General features: G+C 39.1%; 1 protein-coding gene across 5 annotated transcripts; it reads left to right on the forward strand.

The window, feature by feature from the left end:
• Positions 1 to 296: 296 nt before the first annotated feature.
• On the forward strand, positions 297 to 10184 carry wtap (WT1 associated protein). 5 transcript variants are annotated; one of them, XM_059512656.1, is made up of 8 exons: positions 309 to 435; positions 1670 to 1707; positions 1805 to 1860; positions 1959 to 2017; positions 2158 to 2285; positions 4453 to 4631; positions 8729 to 8883; positions 8994 to 10184. In XM_059512656.1, exons 1-8 carry the CDS (start codon positions 378 to 380, stop codon positions 9644 to 9646), a joined length of 1326 nt encoding a protein of 441 aa, XP_059368639.1. In that variant the 5' UTR covers positions 309 to 377; the 3' UTR covers positions 9647 to 10184. The 5 variants fall into 5 exon arrangements, 4 of the variants coding, with proteins under 4 accessions (XP_059368639.1, XP_059368642.1, XP_059368640.1 ...); XM_059512659.1 differs by having other exon boundaries at positions 417 to 439; XM_059512657.1 differs by lacking the exon at positions 309 to 435 and adding an exon at positions 654 to 894.
• Positions 10185 to 14678: the final 4494 nt, after the last annotated feature.

Here is a 14678-nt window from a genome sequence, read left to right on the forward strand (position 1 = left end):
TGTCAACTGGTGTAACTCAGCCAGTCATTCTAAGGCCTTACGTTTACAGTGAGTAGTCGATACAATAAAAAGCTTCGTTTCAGAATATACTATGCATGTTTAATAACGATCGTAAATGTTGTTACATCTCACATTACAGCACAATTCAACGTGGATTAATACTGCAGTAATTATAAGAGAAAATCAGATGGTGGGTTAAGAATAACACCATTTTATGACGAATGAAGACAGCGTTAGCTCAGACGTAAAGTAAAATGTAATGCACAGGTTCGTGGATGTATATGGTAAACGTTAAAGAGAACAGTATCGTTCTGTCACTATGTGTTGCCAGATCCCGCAAAGGAAACACGCAGCGAGGTATAAAAATCAACCCAAAAATGATCGACCACTTTGGGGAAGCACAAACCCGGGACGAAAGGAGGAATGTAAACCAAAGCAAGTAAAGCAATTAATGTCATATATGTGGCCGATTATTATGTAGGTATATGTGAAGAATTTATGCACCCTTTATTTGTGTTATGGCTGTGAATCATAATACAACGCGGTAATTTTTGTAATAAGCCAAGTATTGTTATTATTATTATTATTATTATCATTATTATTATTATTATAGTCGGTAAACTATCAGTTGATGGAGACCCGATTTCTTACTAAAGCAGCAACAAGGCAACACTGCGTCGGTGACGTGCTCCTCCTCCTCAGCGCTCGCGCGGATGCACTGATGCTGTGCGGCTGAACATCGCGCACACGCTGGTCATGGCGGCCGTCTTCCCCTCCGTTTAAATACAAAACGTAGCCTTTCCTCCTTCAGAGAAACTCACAATTTAACATAACTGCTTAAGATCTCATTTTGGAAGAAATACGCGTCATTCTGGTCGAGGTGAATCGGGTCTGGTAAGTTTTAAGGGTGATATTTTCCTATTTCAGATAAAGTGCTGATTCTCGGAGAGGGAGAGTCTCTTCCTTCTCCGCCATTTTGTGACCGTGAAACTACTCCAAGAAGGCGCCGGCATGTTTTTATGACTCCACGTCTAATTGGCGATAATTTATTGACTTTATTTTAAGATAAACGTGCATTGTCGGCTGCGTAAGCTTCAAATTTTCCCCGACAGAAGCGAGCATCACGAGATTGTATCAGAATGGCGCGGTGGTGTGCAGCGAAGACCGCTTAGCATGTCAGCTCTTTAAACTCGTTTGCCCTGTTAGATAAGGTTATTGTCTTTTTCACGCAAAGTTAAGCTACCTGTTAAAAATCTCAGGAGGTTGATAAAATTGCATTGCTGTTTCGTTTATAAAAAGGTTAAATGTGGACACGGAGATGCATGAAATGCTGGAGCAGTATGTCCGTGTTGATTTCCCGGTTAGTGGAGCGGTTTCTGTTTCTGAGCAACTTAATTTTTTGTCATTTTCGTTACGTTTTTGCTATTGTTATTAATTTTTATGTATAAAATTCAGTGCAAATTATTCCCCTGTAATGGTGGCTTTGATGTAAAACCGAACGAATTTCTGGCCTTGTGGCCTATATTTGTAATAGCACATGTGTAGGCGTGTGCAATCCACGCTACTGTACTGTCTCTGTCTTTGCTTCATATTGTTGCTTGCAGTGTCTGCGGATCTTCGAGTCCATTGCATTCACTGGATGCTTGATTTGTGCACTTGTCTTTCACAGAGATCAGGATGACCAATGAAGAACCTCTCCCGAAGAAGGTGAGCTCATTGTTGCAGTCTAATCTGATTATATGAGTCCCTTTTTGCCAACATGGTCTTTTTATAAGTCTTTTTTTTCCCTTTTATGTCCTTGCAGGTTCGCCTTAGTGAATCTGACATGAAGACCCTGACTCGAGAGGAGCTGTGTACAAGGTGTGTAGCCATTCTGTTGTGCAATAAGCTTTAAGGATATGCATATATGGTGAAGCTTTCCAGATTGTGATACTCTTGTGTTTTGTTTCTGGGTGTAGGTGGAAACAGCATGAAGCTTATGTCCAGATGCTTGAGACCAAATATGCTGATTTAAACTGTAAGTTTGCACATCCCAGATGTTCTGAATAATTAATAGTCTTCAGTGGTTTACTAAAGTAAAGTTACTAGGTGTAATGTTGTGCAGAAAAATAAAATAACTATATCTAATGCTTCTTTTTCATGCTGAAATGTCGGCAGCCAATGATGTGACGGGCCTGAAAGAGTCTGAGGAGAAGTTGAAACAGCAACAGCAGGAATCTGCACGCAGAGAAAACATCCTGGTGATGAGGCTTGCTACTAAAGAGCAGGAAATGCAAGAGTGTACAGTAAGTGTGTTATGTCTCCTTTTTTACTCCTGCTTTGTGGTCAGTTCTCATTGGAGGAACTGTGCCATTTTGCTTGAATGATATTGAGTGGCTCTGATGGAGTGTAGTAGATGTTTTGATTTCCACAGCATGTGGATGTAGTATTTAAATGATAGTGGATTACAAGTGTTAAGATTTTAAACACAGTAGTTTTATTTGTCCTTTTGTAATGACTTGTCTGTGAAGCATCTGTGAATATTTATCCAAGTAACAGCTGCTGTTGTGTTTCAGTCAAATCTGTATCCAAATGTTTATCATGCAAATAATCTCGCTGTAATTCATTACATTTGGTGTATGTATGCAGAAATGAGAATATTGTTTCCAACATTTCAACATGGGAACACCTGGCTAAAAGTAAAGCAAATGCATGTTGGTGGAAAATGTGAGATAGTGGATGACCACAGAATTGCACATTCAAGTCAGGCATCAGTTTTATTTTTGTATTTTTATTTTTACAGTTGTTACAGGTACAAATAAAAGTTTTAACCTATCTAGATTTTCTTATTTTAAAGGTGACATGAAAATCTGACTTTTCCAGGTTTTAAGTGGTATAATCAGGTTCCCGGTGCATCTACCAACCAAAGGAAATGTGAAAGAGAACACTATTTAGAGTCCCAGCCTCCGAGAAGACGAGAGCAGTGTATTTCTTGATTTATATATTGTATATTGTGCTGCTGCCACACATATCTAAAATAAACATGCAATTTATTTCCCAGCTGTTTACCTTCACAGACATAAGCGTTTTTGTAACTCGTGTGTTTTTAACAAACTTGTGTGTGTGAATGAGAACTAGTTTAGTACTCGCATACTATGACAGCGGCTTTCTGTACGTGTGGTTCAGATGTGTGCACTCAGAAAAACGAAGTTTAAACTAATATGATTTATAAGGCATGATTTCAGCATGGTAAACAAGATAATCAGAACTAAAACTGATGTTTTTAGCTCTTTTCTGGAAAAGGGGGCAGGGAGCAGCAGCTCTTCGCATTTAAAGAGACAGGCACAAAAAAAACTGTTTCTACTTCCACTCAAAATAGGCATTTTCAAAAGAATATAATAAATGATCTGTGGGGTATTTTAAGCTGAAATTTCACAAACACATTATGGGGACACCTGAGACTTGTATTACATATTGTGAAAAGGGGCATAATATGTCTCCTTTAAGATTTGGAACCCAAAGCATAGTTTGCCTGTTTAAGCTACTGTTTATTAATTTTACATTACATACTGTAATACTTAGGGCTGCATGATAAATCGAAATGAAATCGTAATTGAGATAAGGCAAAAGTCATTTTCATGCATATCTTTCAGTGAAGCACATTTCTGTAATCATCAGTAAATCTCCATCTGAAGGCCAGGGGGCGCTCTTGCGGTGAAACTCCAAATACGCCTTGCAGAAGAAACCCAGGAAATGTCTTTAGTGTTTGCTGAATGAACAGAGGATTTGACTGCTTTTATTGATTCAGCGTGACTAATAAACACACAGCTACAACAATATATGATTTATCTGAGTTGGTCTTATTATAATTTTCATTATAAAGTATATAATGCAATGCTAATCGACATAGCCTTTATCACTGCTTAGAATACTATGAAATGTTGCGTGCCTTATTCTGTGTAAGAACCACATCATCTCACAGAAGGATTTATTTCAAACACTCGACTGATGTTAAGAAGTGAGTTTGGAGTAAAAACATTATTAAATGTGGTATTTTCACGAGCTTTCAGATGGAGCAGCATTTACTTCACGGCGCTGTAGTTCACTGAGAAGCAACGCAAACAGCTGTCATGATCGCAAACAATTTCTTCGATTTCATAATGTTTTGCGCAAGTTGTTTGTGAACTACTGCCCTGTAGTAAATGCTGCTCCACCTGAAAGCAGGTGATGGAGATTTAGAACCGGCTTTACTGACAAGATGTGCATGACAGTCACATTCGATTTATCGTGCAGCCCTAGTAATACTTGCAATTTATAGTTAATTGTTGTTAAGGCTCCTGTTACTTAATAGAATACAAGGCATTCAAAGATGAAGAGTTATTTTTTACAGACTGGGCGTCACATGCCTACATTCACATTAATGTTTGTCATTTTTTACATGCTGAGATTTTAATAGTCTCTTTTACGTTTCAGACCCAAATCCAGTACCTGAAGCAAGTCCAGCAACCGAGTGCAGCTCAGCTGAGATCGTCCATGGTGGACCCAGCCATCAACTTATTTTTCCTCAAAATGAAGGCTGAACTGGAACAGACTAAAGACAAACTGGAGCAAGCCCAAAATGAACTGAGTGCCTGGAAATTTACACCTGATAGGTAAACTAAAATAACTCCCCCCTCCAAACAAAAAGTCAAGACTTTCCTGATTCACCCCCACCTTCTCCTCTGCAGGAGTGCAGATAATGGTGGGGGAAGACTGAAATGTTTTGCTCGCAACGGGGCTCAGACTTTAAAGCCAAAGCTCAGAACAAAAGACATTTTTCTTTCATATTGCCCTGCTATGACAAAAACCGTAATGTAAAATCAGAACAAAACCGAACAGTTTTGGTCAGGTGACACTTTTGTTTCAGCTTTCTCTCTCCCCCCACACCCCTCATGGTACAGAAGCCTGAAGGAATCGGGACTGTTCCTGAAGAGGTGGTCACGTCGGAAACGCCCCCCTTCCAGCCCATGTTAGAAACTTTCCTATAACAAAAAAGGCGGCCTTTGAAAGACTTGAGCAAAGCGTTGGCTCTGGAGCTGATTGAACTGTAGTTTAAAGCTCACTGATTGAACATTTAAAACATGACGAGGCCCTACTAAATGTGTTGCAGAGGAATATGCCCCCATTTAAACTCCATCGTAGTTGCCTTGAGACTCTTGGTTAAGAATCTAGAATGTTAAAACGGGAAGGTAGGAATATAGTGTGATGCAATGAAATGGGGAGGAGTTAAGCAACCTTAAGACTTTGTGGCAGAAGCCTTTGTTATGATGTAAGACTTTGGGGGAGGAATCAGACTTTCTGATCTGCAAAGACTGGTATGTGTTCATCTCACAGGTGCGACATACGGTACAGTGTTTCAAACCTTTTCTTTTTTTGTGTTCGTAACATACTTTGTTTTTGCTCTGGATATGCACCTTGCATTTACAGCAGTGTGGTCCAAATGAATTGACTGACTTAGTAATCATCTTAAATTGGCTGTTGCGCTGCTGCAGATGCAAACAGAATTGTTTTTGTTTTTTTTCAATGTGAATGCAAATGTGCAATGTGTGTTAGAGGAATTTATTCAAGCTGTTTAAATGTTTGTGTATAATAATTTGTATTTATCTTGTGTACCTTTTCTAATCCACTTTTTATTTTGTGGTCACCCAGTGAGGATCTCAATGGTTTTGTTAATTTCCCTCGGGTCACATTTAATTCTATTGCAGGTTTTTTGCTTAGTAGATAATTTATAGCAAATAGATTTTAACGTTATAGTTGCACTTACAATCTGAGTGATTCAAGAGTAGTTTTAGAGAATCTGCTTTGCAGATCTATGAAAACTGTTTGGGTTAGACAATTTTCTTTGTTACCAAGTCTTTTGAAATATTGTCTGCTCTAAAGTGGCATTATATAATTCATCAGAGATTTCATTGTAGCAGATTGTCCAGAAAAGATGGTTAGCCATTTTAAGGAAATATTCTATATTTGACCAACATTTAACCTCAAACTGCTTTTGATGTTAAATGTCAGTATTTGTTTTGAAATGATTCCAAGTCATTTAGTTTGCGGACAGTAGTATTACTAACAATTGTATAGGGGTGGGGGGAAAACGATTCTCTGATGCATCACAATTCTCTTTTCAACGATTCTGAATCGATTGAGCTTGTTGTTTATTTCCGCCTTTCTGAAACACGTTTTTTTCAAAGCCCATCGTTCTGAAAAGCGAGATTTTTCTGTGATTGGCCAGCTATCTGGTGCGTTGTGATTGAATGAATACCTAAAGCGTGTGACGGAAATGGTACACCCTTCACCATTCTGTGATGCCGAATCCCAGTGCGACTAGACAAAACCAATAAAACCCATTATAAACTAGGCATTTGTAGCATTCCTGTGACCTAGTTACATTATAATGACTTAAACTGTCTTTTTACGCGTTGCGTATTGTGTAAACATAACATGTCTGCATTTGTGATCGGAGGAACGACAAACAACATGCTCTGCTCTACACTGCTCAATACTCTCAATACTTGCAGGGTGTGAGTCAGAAGCGCCAGACTGTCCTTGCAAAGTTGGAATTGGCCCACTTTATAGAAACAGACACCGTATTGTAGGCTACTGGTTAAGGAAACTCCTCGTCCTCTGTAAAATGCTTTGTGCACATCTGAATATTAAGTTTAACTGTTCTGGGGTCTCGTTTATATAACTCAATGTAGAGTTAATCCTAAAAGTGTACGTAGGTACAAAGCTATATATATGCACAAAATTTTTTGATTTATAAAACCACGCCAGAACCTGCGCAAAAATCTCTATAAATTCCAGTCAGACGAAGATTGTGCATATGTGCATCTCCACCTCGACTCCTCCCCAAAATCACCATATATGGAGCTTACAACGCCTAGTTTTGCCATGCATAACCTCATCTGCATATTATTTATATGCAAATTCACATGCACGTGACACCATGTTTAACACCGAGACATTAAGTAAATATGAGATATGGACTATAATGCCATTTGTGCCAGTATCCTAATGTTTTTTAATAAATATATGAAAATATCCATAAAAACAAAATGGTTTAAAGTAGTTCTCAGATATATTTTATTTGACCTCATTCTTTTACTCGGGCCAAACAGTATTTCCATGTTTCAAACAAATCAAATTAGATGTATGCTTTTTTTGCTGATAAAATGAACATATTTTAGCTATTTTTAGTGGAAACCGATATACCCATATTTATTGTCTGATTGTACGCATGGTCTATAATGTCTGTACTGTGCATACAGATTTACTCCAAGTTTATTTTTTTCTAAATCAAACTATGTGCATGGAAAATTTAGTACACGCATATTATGCCCATTTTTTGCGTACGCAACGTTTATATATGAGACCCCTGGAACAGTGTTGTAAATACAACTGATTTCTGATTGTGTCTTCTTTTGGAAGACCAAACAAAGTAGTTTCGCTTTCAAAACGAAACACACAGCATCTCCACTACATGGCGGCAACGGCAATAGTGAGAATAAAAGTTACGCTCCCTTTGCGTGAACATTTGGGTGGTGTTATGCAAATATTCCCGCATCATGATGTAGACATGGGGGCGTGTTAGAATGAGCCGTTTTAGGAAGGTGTTAACTGTTATAAAAAATATCTCTGTACTGACATACAGAGATTCCAACTAGAAACAAAAAGCATAGAAACTGCAATTTTGGTTAAAATGTAAAGTGGTAAATCTGTATTTGCAGAGAAGAAGAATTAATTAGGAAAAAAATGTAGATCAAGAATCGTGACTCCCAGAATCCGATCGGATCGTGAAGTGCCTAAAGATTCCCACCCCACTACTGTTTTTGGCACCAAAGCACCCTAGCGACCATTTAATTCATTACATTTTAATGCTACTGAATACATCTTTATTAAGTATATCAATATATCAAACAGTCTCAAGAGTTTTCCAGTATATGTGGGTTGCATTTACCTAACCTTAAATAGAAAAGTAAAATATGTTGCTGATTTAATTTCAGTGCACTGGCATATCCAGCTTTGCAGTTATTTTATCTAAATGATAATACAAGAAATTGTGTTGTCTGGAAAATTTCTGGCACATTTTTTAACCTTATGTCATTTAGTAAAAGAACAGTCACAATAACATTATTAATTGAATTGAATTATTGCTTTAATATTAACAGGTAGGTTCTTTGGATCTGTGATCTCTGCTTTTAGATTTTAAAATGAACTTGGTTTTGCAAATTGTTCGAATAGTTACTTGATTTTCTTGATTGTTGTTGACCATGTTTACATGCACCAGGAAACTGCACTGCCTTTGCGTTTACATGTGCCATGTTAGCAGTGCATTTTTAACTGCATATACAAGTGGCACGATTGCTGATTGGCTTTCCTACTACCGTACTTTGTAACTTTTAGTTGTCTGAAGTTTTTCACTCACATATACTCTTCTCTGTAAGAAATCTGTAAGAACTCAAAAAGAAATTCAGTCTTTTTGACCTCATGGTTTGCTTTTACTAGTTTCAGAATACCGCTTTCTTTTGCATTTTCATAAGTGCATGTAAACATACTTTACTCTGGTCAACAATATTTACCAGTCTGAAGACCAGTGTGGCCATTGAAGTGGTTTCTGGTTGGCTAATGTTACCGCACAGTTTGTAAATGCAGTAGACACTTGTGTCAACCCTGTGGCCATGTTCACCATGTGATGTTAGACTTGTTTCCCTTGCAGCCAGACTGGTAAGAAGCTGATGGCGAAATGTCGCATGCTGATCCAGGAGAATCAAGAGTTGGGCAGGCAGCTGTCTCAGGGGCGCATCGCCCAGCTTGAGGCCGAGCTCGCCTTGCAGAAGAAGTACAGCGAAGAGCTCAAGAGCAGCCAAAATGGTGAGCAAAACCTCTCTCCGTTCTTCACTCCATTCACGGTTTGTTTTATGGAACTCAAACTCACTCTTTGTTGTCCTTTTTTTTGTACCTGTGCATTTTGTGTGGTCCAGAGCTCAATGACTTCATCATTCAGCTCGATGAGGAGGTGGAGGGCATGCAGAGCACCATCCTGGTTCTTCAGCAGCAGCTAAGGGAGACCAGGCAACAGTTGTCTCAGTTGAACTCCCAAGGCACTTCTAGTGGAGCTGGTCCAAGCAGAACTTCGCCTTCAGCGGCCTCTGAACCTTCCATTCAAAGTGAACCTGCGAACACCTCCCGTTCAAGTGTTGCAAAAGACTGTGGAAGGGTGTCCAATGGACCCTCCAACGGGAGCTCGTCTCAGAGAGGTGCATCTGGGTCCAGTCTGTATAGGGAAGCAAGCAGCGCAGATGAAGATTACCCACCATCGCCATCTGTCTCCAGCCCCACTCATGGTGGCATGTCAAAACTGTCCAATCACTCAGAAGATACAGCGAGCCAGAGGGGCGGAGAAGGGTACGTGACTCAACTAAGTGCGGGATATGAGAGCGTGGACTCACCAACAGGCAGTGAGACGTCAGTGACCCAACACTCGAACGATACAGACTCCAATGCTGACTCCCATGAGGCCGCTGCTGTCTCCAAAGGCAGCAGGACTGCGGGTATGAGGCATAGCGCTCAGAATGGCCTGGACTCATCTGCAGCAACAGTTGCCACCAATGCCTCCACAGGGTCTGTTTTGTAACATTCTTAAAGTTTCACATTTGTTTTTTAACCACGACAAACAAGGATATCACACACTTCGGGCCAGTAAGTTCTTGTTTGAGAAATGGTCAAATACATCACTTTTGTTTTCTACCCGACCTTCCATCTTAACCTATTTCAGTGCAGCATTTGCAACATGCTCAAAGCTGATTACGTTTATAAAACGAGCAACAATGCGTTTGCATATTTGAAATATTTTTTTTTTTTAATGAATGACTTTTAAACCATATCTCCTCTGTCAAAGTAATATGGACACTTGGTTCTGTACTGTTCATTTGCTCACTTGTTAGAAGTCAGAAATCATTTAGATATGTGAGATGTATCAATGCTCAATTACGTCTTGAAGCTGCAAGTTCAGAGAGTCCTTAGTTTCCTGATGTTGAACTTTTATTTTGTTCCTCTACATGATGAGAAAACGTTTTGTTTGACTTGTGTGTAGTTTTTTGAGATGTATCTTAAATCCTCATTTCAATCCTTTTCATGTACTGACCAAATATCAATAAAGAATTTTAATATGACTCAAACCTTGCTTTGATTTTCTGCTTTTGATAAATTATATCAAAACCATTCAATCGGTTTATCAACATGTCATCAATTTAATGCTTAATCAGTAAAATGCATTTAAAGGGTCATGAAACCCCAGACTACTTATTCTAAGATTTTAGCAGAGGTGTTTGTGTTGCACATCATAGAAGACAATGTTAGCATCCGCTAATTTTAACTGTTGGAGAAAATTGGTTAATTTTAAGCTTTTTTGCTCCATTTTTATCTTCTGGATTTAGAATCTACATTGTGTTGACGTCAAGATTTTTGACGTGGCAATGGACTATAGTACATTGATGAGCGTCGGTGTCTATGAGATTGCGTGTTTATCCTATGAGAAGATGCTTCGCTTAATTATTCACAACAACATGTGTTCATTTGCTATGAAAGACTCATCAGACTGTGAAATAACATGGCACACATTAACAGAGAAACATTCATGGATTGCAAGAGTGTTTGTTTTTTCTTTGTAATAAGAGTTCGGCACAAACGCGACTCATTTACTTGGTGAGTGTAACCGTTTTTATAGCTCTGTGACACAGCCTGTCAGAAGGCTTATATAAACGCCACGGAATAATATATACGTCTCATTTGTGAGTCGCTTTGAATAAAAGCGTCTGCTAAATGACTGAATGTGTAATATGTTTTCGATGCAGAGTGCAAATGGCTATGCCTTTATTTGTGCTTTTAGCTCGATAGTTATGGGGTGAGAATTGTTGCTTTATTCCAAATAAATAGATTATGATCCACAAATAAATGTAACAAGATTCACAAAAATATATCAAATTCACAAATAAATGTACAGAGTTTCACAAAAAAATATAAAACTCACAAATAAATAAAATGAGATTTGCAAATAAAAATATATATATTTACAAATGTGTTTAATGTCACAAACACAACTCTACCTGGTATTTATTTGTGAACCGCTGTCTGTGCATTTGTAAATCACTGCACGCATTTGTGGATCGGTTCCTGTGCATTTGTGGATTTGAAACACTTCTAGCGTCGATGTGCAGATAAATCCACAAATAAGTGGACTCCACCCACCGTTTACTCAAGCCAATCAAATAACGGCCACATTGAGCTGACCAATCGTAGCACGTTATCGCTTCAACCAATCACGTTTTGGCTTAAATCCAGGGGGGGGGGCGTCTTGCCTGATCGGCCATGTTGTGCGTACTTGTCTGTAACGTTACTTGTGGACTTGTGAAATGTCATCAGTCGCTGCCCAAGTACTGTTTCCCTTTTCAAAGTTCACATCTAGCCAAGTCCAGTTCAAATCCCCGGATGTGTTCTTGCTCCGCTCCTTTTACCGAGGATGCATGGAGAGGTGACTTGTGCGGACTTGATACGGGCCATAACCCAGAATTCAGCTCGAACCAGGTTAGCATCAATGGCGGAGGAGAAAACTCACAACTGTAAGTTATACATTTCGAAATACTATTGTTGTTTTATCACAAAATGTAACGTAGTTCTAAGAGTTTTGATGCCAGAATGTTGTTTAAACTTCAAAGCTACCGTCGAATTTTGAAAATTTGCTCAGACTATTTCGTTACGAGTTGAAAAGTAGCCTAACCCTCGGCAAGTCCTCCTAAAAAGTAGCTAGGCCCTGTAACATTTTGTAAAATATGGGGCTGCCTGTGTTGATTCTGTAGTGGATAAACATTTGATATATTTTGCTTTGGGTATATCTAATGGGCAATTGTTTTGCCTGAGGGAAAAGTTTCCTAACTAACGTTTGCCTAACGATACTTATATCAAATGCAAACCTTATTTTAGAGTGCTCTTGTCATTTTAACCAAATAGTTTGCTTGTCTTTATTTACATTTTTTTTACAAATTCTTTTATAATTGTATTATTTTTCATCAACTTAAATTAAGCATTATTTTTTATCAAGGGACTGCTGAGGAAACTCGGGCCTTGATAGAGTGGCGGGCGGCCAATGAAAGGCTTTTCACCGGGAGGCGCAATTCCTCCAAAAGTTGATGGGAGTGAGTATTCATTTTGAGTGCTTGTATAATTCCCTGCATGTCTGAAGGTTTGGAGCTAGATTTGGACAGTCTTCATCCATAAAAATGAATACGTTATTGAAGTGGAATCATGTAAATCTTTATGGTTTTGTTTTGCCTATAGGCATTTTGTTCCACTTCTGGTTTGGCCATAACTGCCAAACAGGCAAAGAAAAAATTGAATAACCTAAAAGATAAATACAAGGTAATCTGCCTGTTTCTCTACTTTCTGTTACTGAAAGAGGCTTACCAAGATGTGTGTAAAGACTTTCCGGTCATATTTGAAACCTAACATAGATGCATTGGTCCTTACATTTTATTTTGTAAAATGTAGTTTACTCCGTTTACATTGTTTACTCTGAGACTGTAAAAAGAATAGTTCACCCCAAAATGAACATTCTGCCATTCACCTACAATTTTAAGTTGTTTCACACCTGTATACACTATTTATTTATTCTTTTTTTTTTTTTTTTGCTTTACACAAAGGAAGAATATTTGTAACCTAAGAGTTCTGGGGCACCACTGACATGTGTAATTTTTTGGTGCCTCAAACTGTTAGGTTACAAAAATTCTTAAGAATATCTTCCTCTGTGTAGAGCAAAAATAAAAAATGTCTAAAAGTGTGGAACAACGTGAGGTGAGAACATGACAGCATTTTGCTTTATTTCAGGAGCTTAGGGACCCACCCACAGGAAAAGGGGTAGAGGCCGGTAGTGTGACTGCTGCAACCTGGCAGTGGTACACTGCAATGGATGCTGCACTCCAGGGGCAGCACTCAGTTACTATGCCCGTAGTTGTTGCATCAAACCCACTGCCACTACAGGTGGCTCAGTCAGCACACCAGGTTCAGCCCCTTCTGTGGAAGCCAGGAGTAGCCAGCAGTCAAGAAAGAGGCGACGGGACAGCCAGGCTCTTCTTTAGTTTCTAAAAGAACAGGCAGAGAGGGAAGAGGAGAGGGAGAGAGAAGCATTGGCGAGAGAAGAGGAGAGACAGAGGGCAGCAACAGCCAGAGCAGAGACATATGTCTCTTTTTGAAAAACTTAATAAATTCTAAATTAATGTTGTATTTAATGATAAATGATTTTATATAGATTATTTGAATAAAAAAAATAAAAATGAATGTTTCAATTTCAACCCTGGCAAATCATTGTTATAGCAACAGTGTATTCTTTATATTTACAACAAAAACACAAATAATATAAAATAATGTAATATCCAATGTCTATAGTGGTATACAATTATTTACAATCATGCAGTTAAATCTCAAGAAGAACATACCAACATTAAGAAAACGTATAAATGTATCTATACCCATCTACTTGCACATTTATTCATACCTATCTTTCTAATCAATGTCATAGCTATTTCAACTGTTTATGTTGCTCTTTTAATGAACATGACAACATCTGGAAAGGTTTACTGTCTAGATGTAGTACTGTTCAGTTAGACACCCAGGCAGTTCCACGGGAGAAGAAAGCTGAGCAGCCAGACGTCCTCGGAGATGGTTCCCTGATAGGTCCCTCTCACCCACTGCTGCATTCTCACCATCCTCGCGGTCTTCTTGTCCTTGGCTTTCCTCCTCCTCCTCCAAGAGATCACCTCCCATCACACAGATGTTGTGGAGGATACAACAGGCACCAATCACCTTTGGGGCGAACAGTGGCCTGATCTCTAGGGCCCGCAAGAAAATTGCACGCCAGTGAGTTTTTAACATCCCAAAAGTGCGCTCGATGATGTTCCGTGCTTGTGCATAATGCCTGTTGTATCGGGCTTCAACTTGGCCTGTTAATCAAAAATCGTGTAGAAAATGTGTAGTGTATTGCAAATTCATAACAGTAAAAATTTGGTTTATCGTGTGTGTGTGTGTGTCTGTCTGTCTGACATAAAAAAAGTGTTCTTACTTGCGACAGGCTGGCGGTATGGGGTCATGATTGCAATAGGATGCTGCAAGCAAGGGTATCCCCCATCTCCCAAAAGATAGTATCCAGCTGGTGAATACAAAGCCTGCTGGTACATTGGTGATCTGCGCAGCACAAGGGCATCCTGTACAGAGCCTGGATTGCCAATATACACATCTATAAATATGCCTTTAGCATCACAGGTGCCCTGTAGAATGATGGAAGGGAAGATCTTTCTATTTATGTAGCATCTTTTTTGTGGCATTGCAGGAGGAACAATCCTGATGTGGCACCAGCAGCACAGCGGAATGCCTCATGGCCAGCAAGGCCCCCCACCTCATCCATTTCCTCTGCTTTTGGAAAATGAATAATTTTGTGGAGGATGGTCATCATCTCCTCCACAACATTGTGAACAGTCCTACAAACTGTTGAAAGTGGCATGCTGAAGTCATCTGATGTGACCCTGTAGGATGCTCAACAGGCAAGCCAATAAACCGTAACAAGTACTTCAATTTCACGGCTCCATCCATGGGCTTTTTGACGGGGCAGCATCTGTACC

Source organism: Carassius carassius, chromosome 27 (genome assembly GCF_963082965.1).
Source record: "Carassius carassius chromosome 27, fCarCar2.1, whole genome shotgun sequence".
Classification (NCBI taxonomy): Eukaryota; Metazoa; Chordata; class Actinopteri; order Cypriniformes; family Cyprinidae; genus Carassius; species Carassius carassius.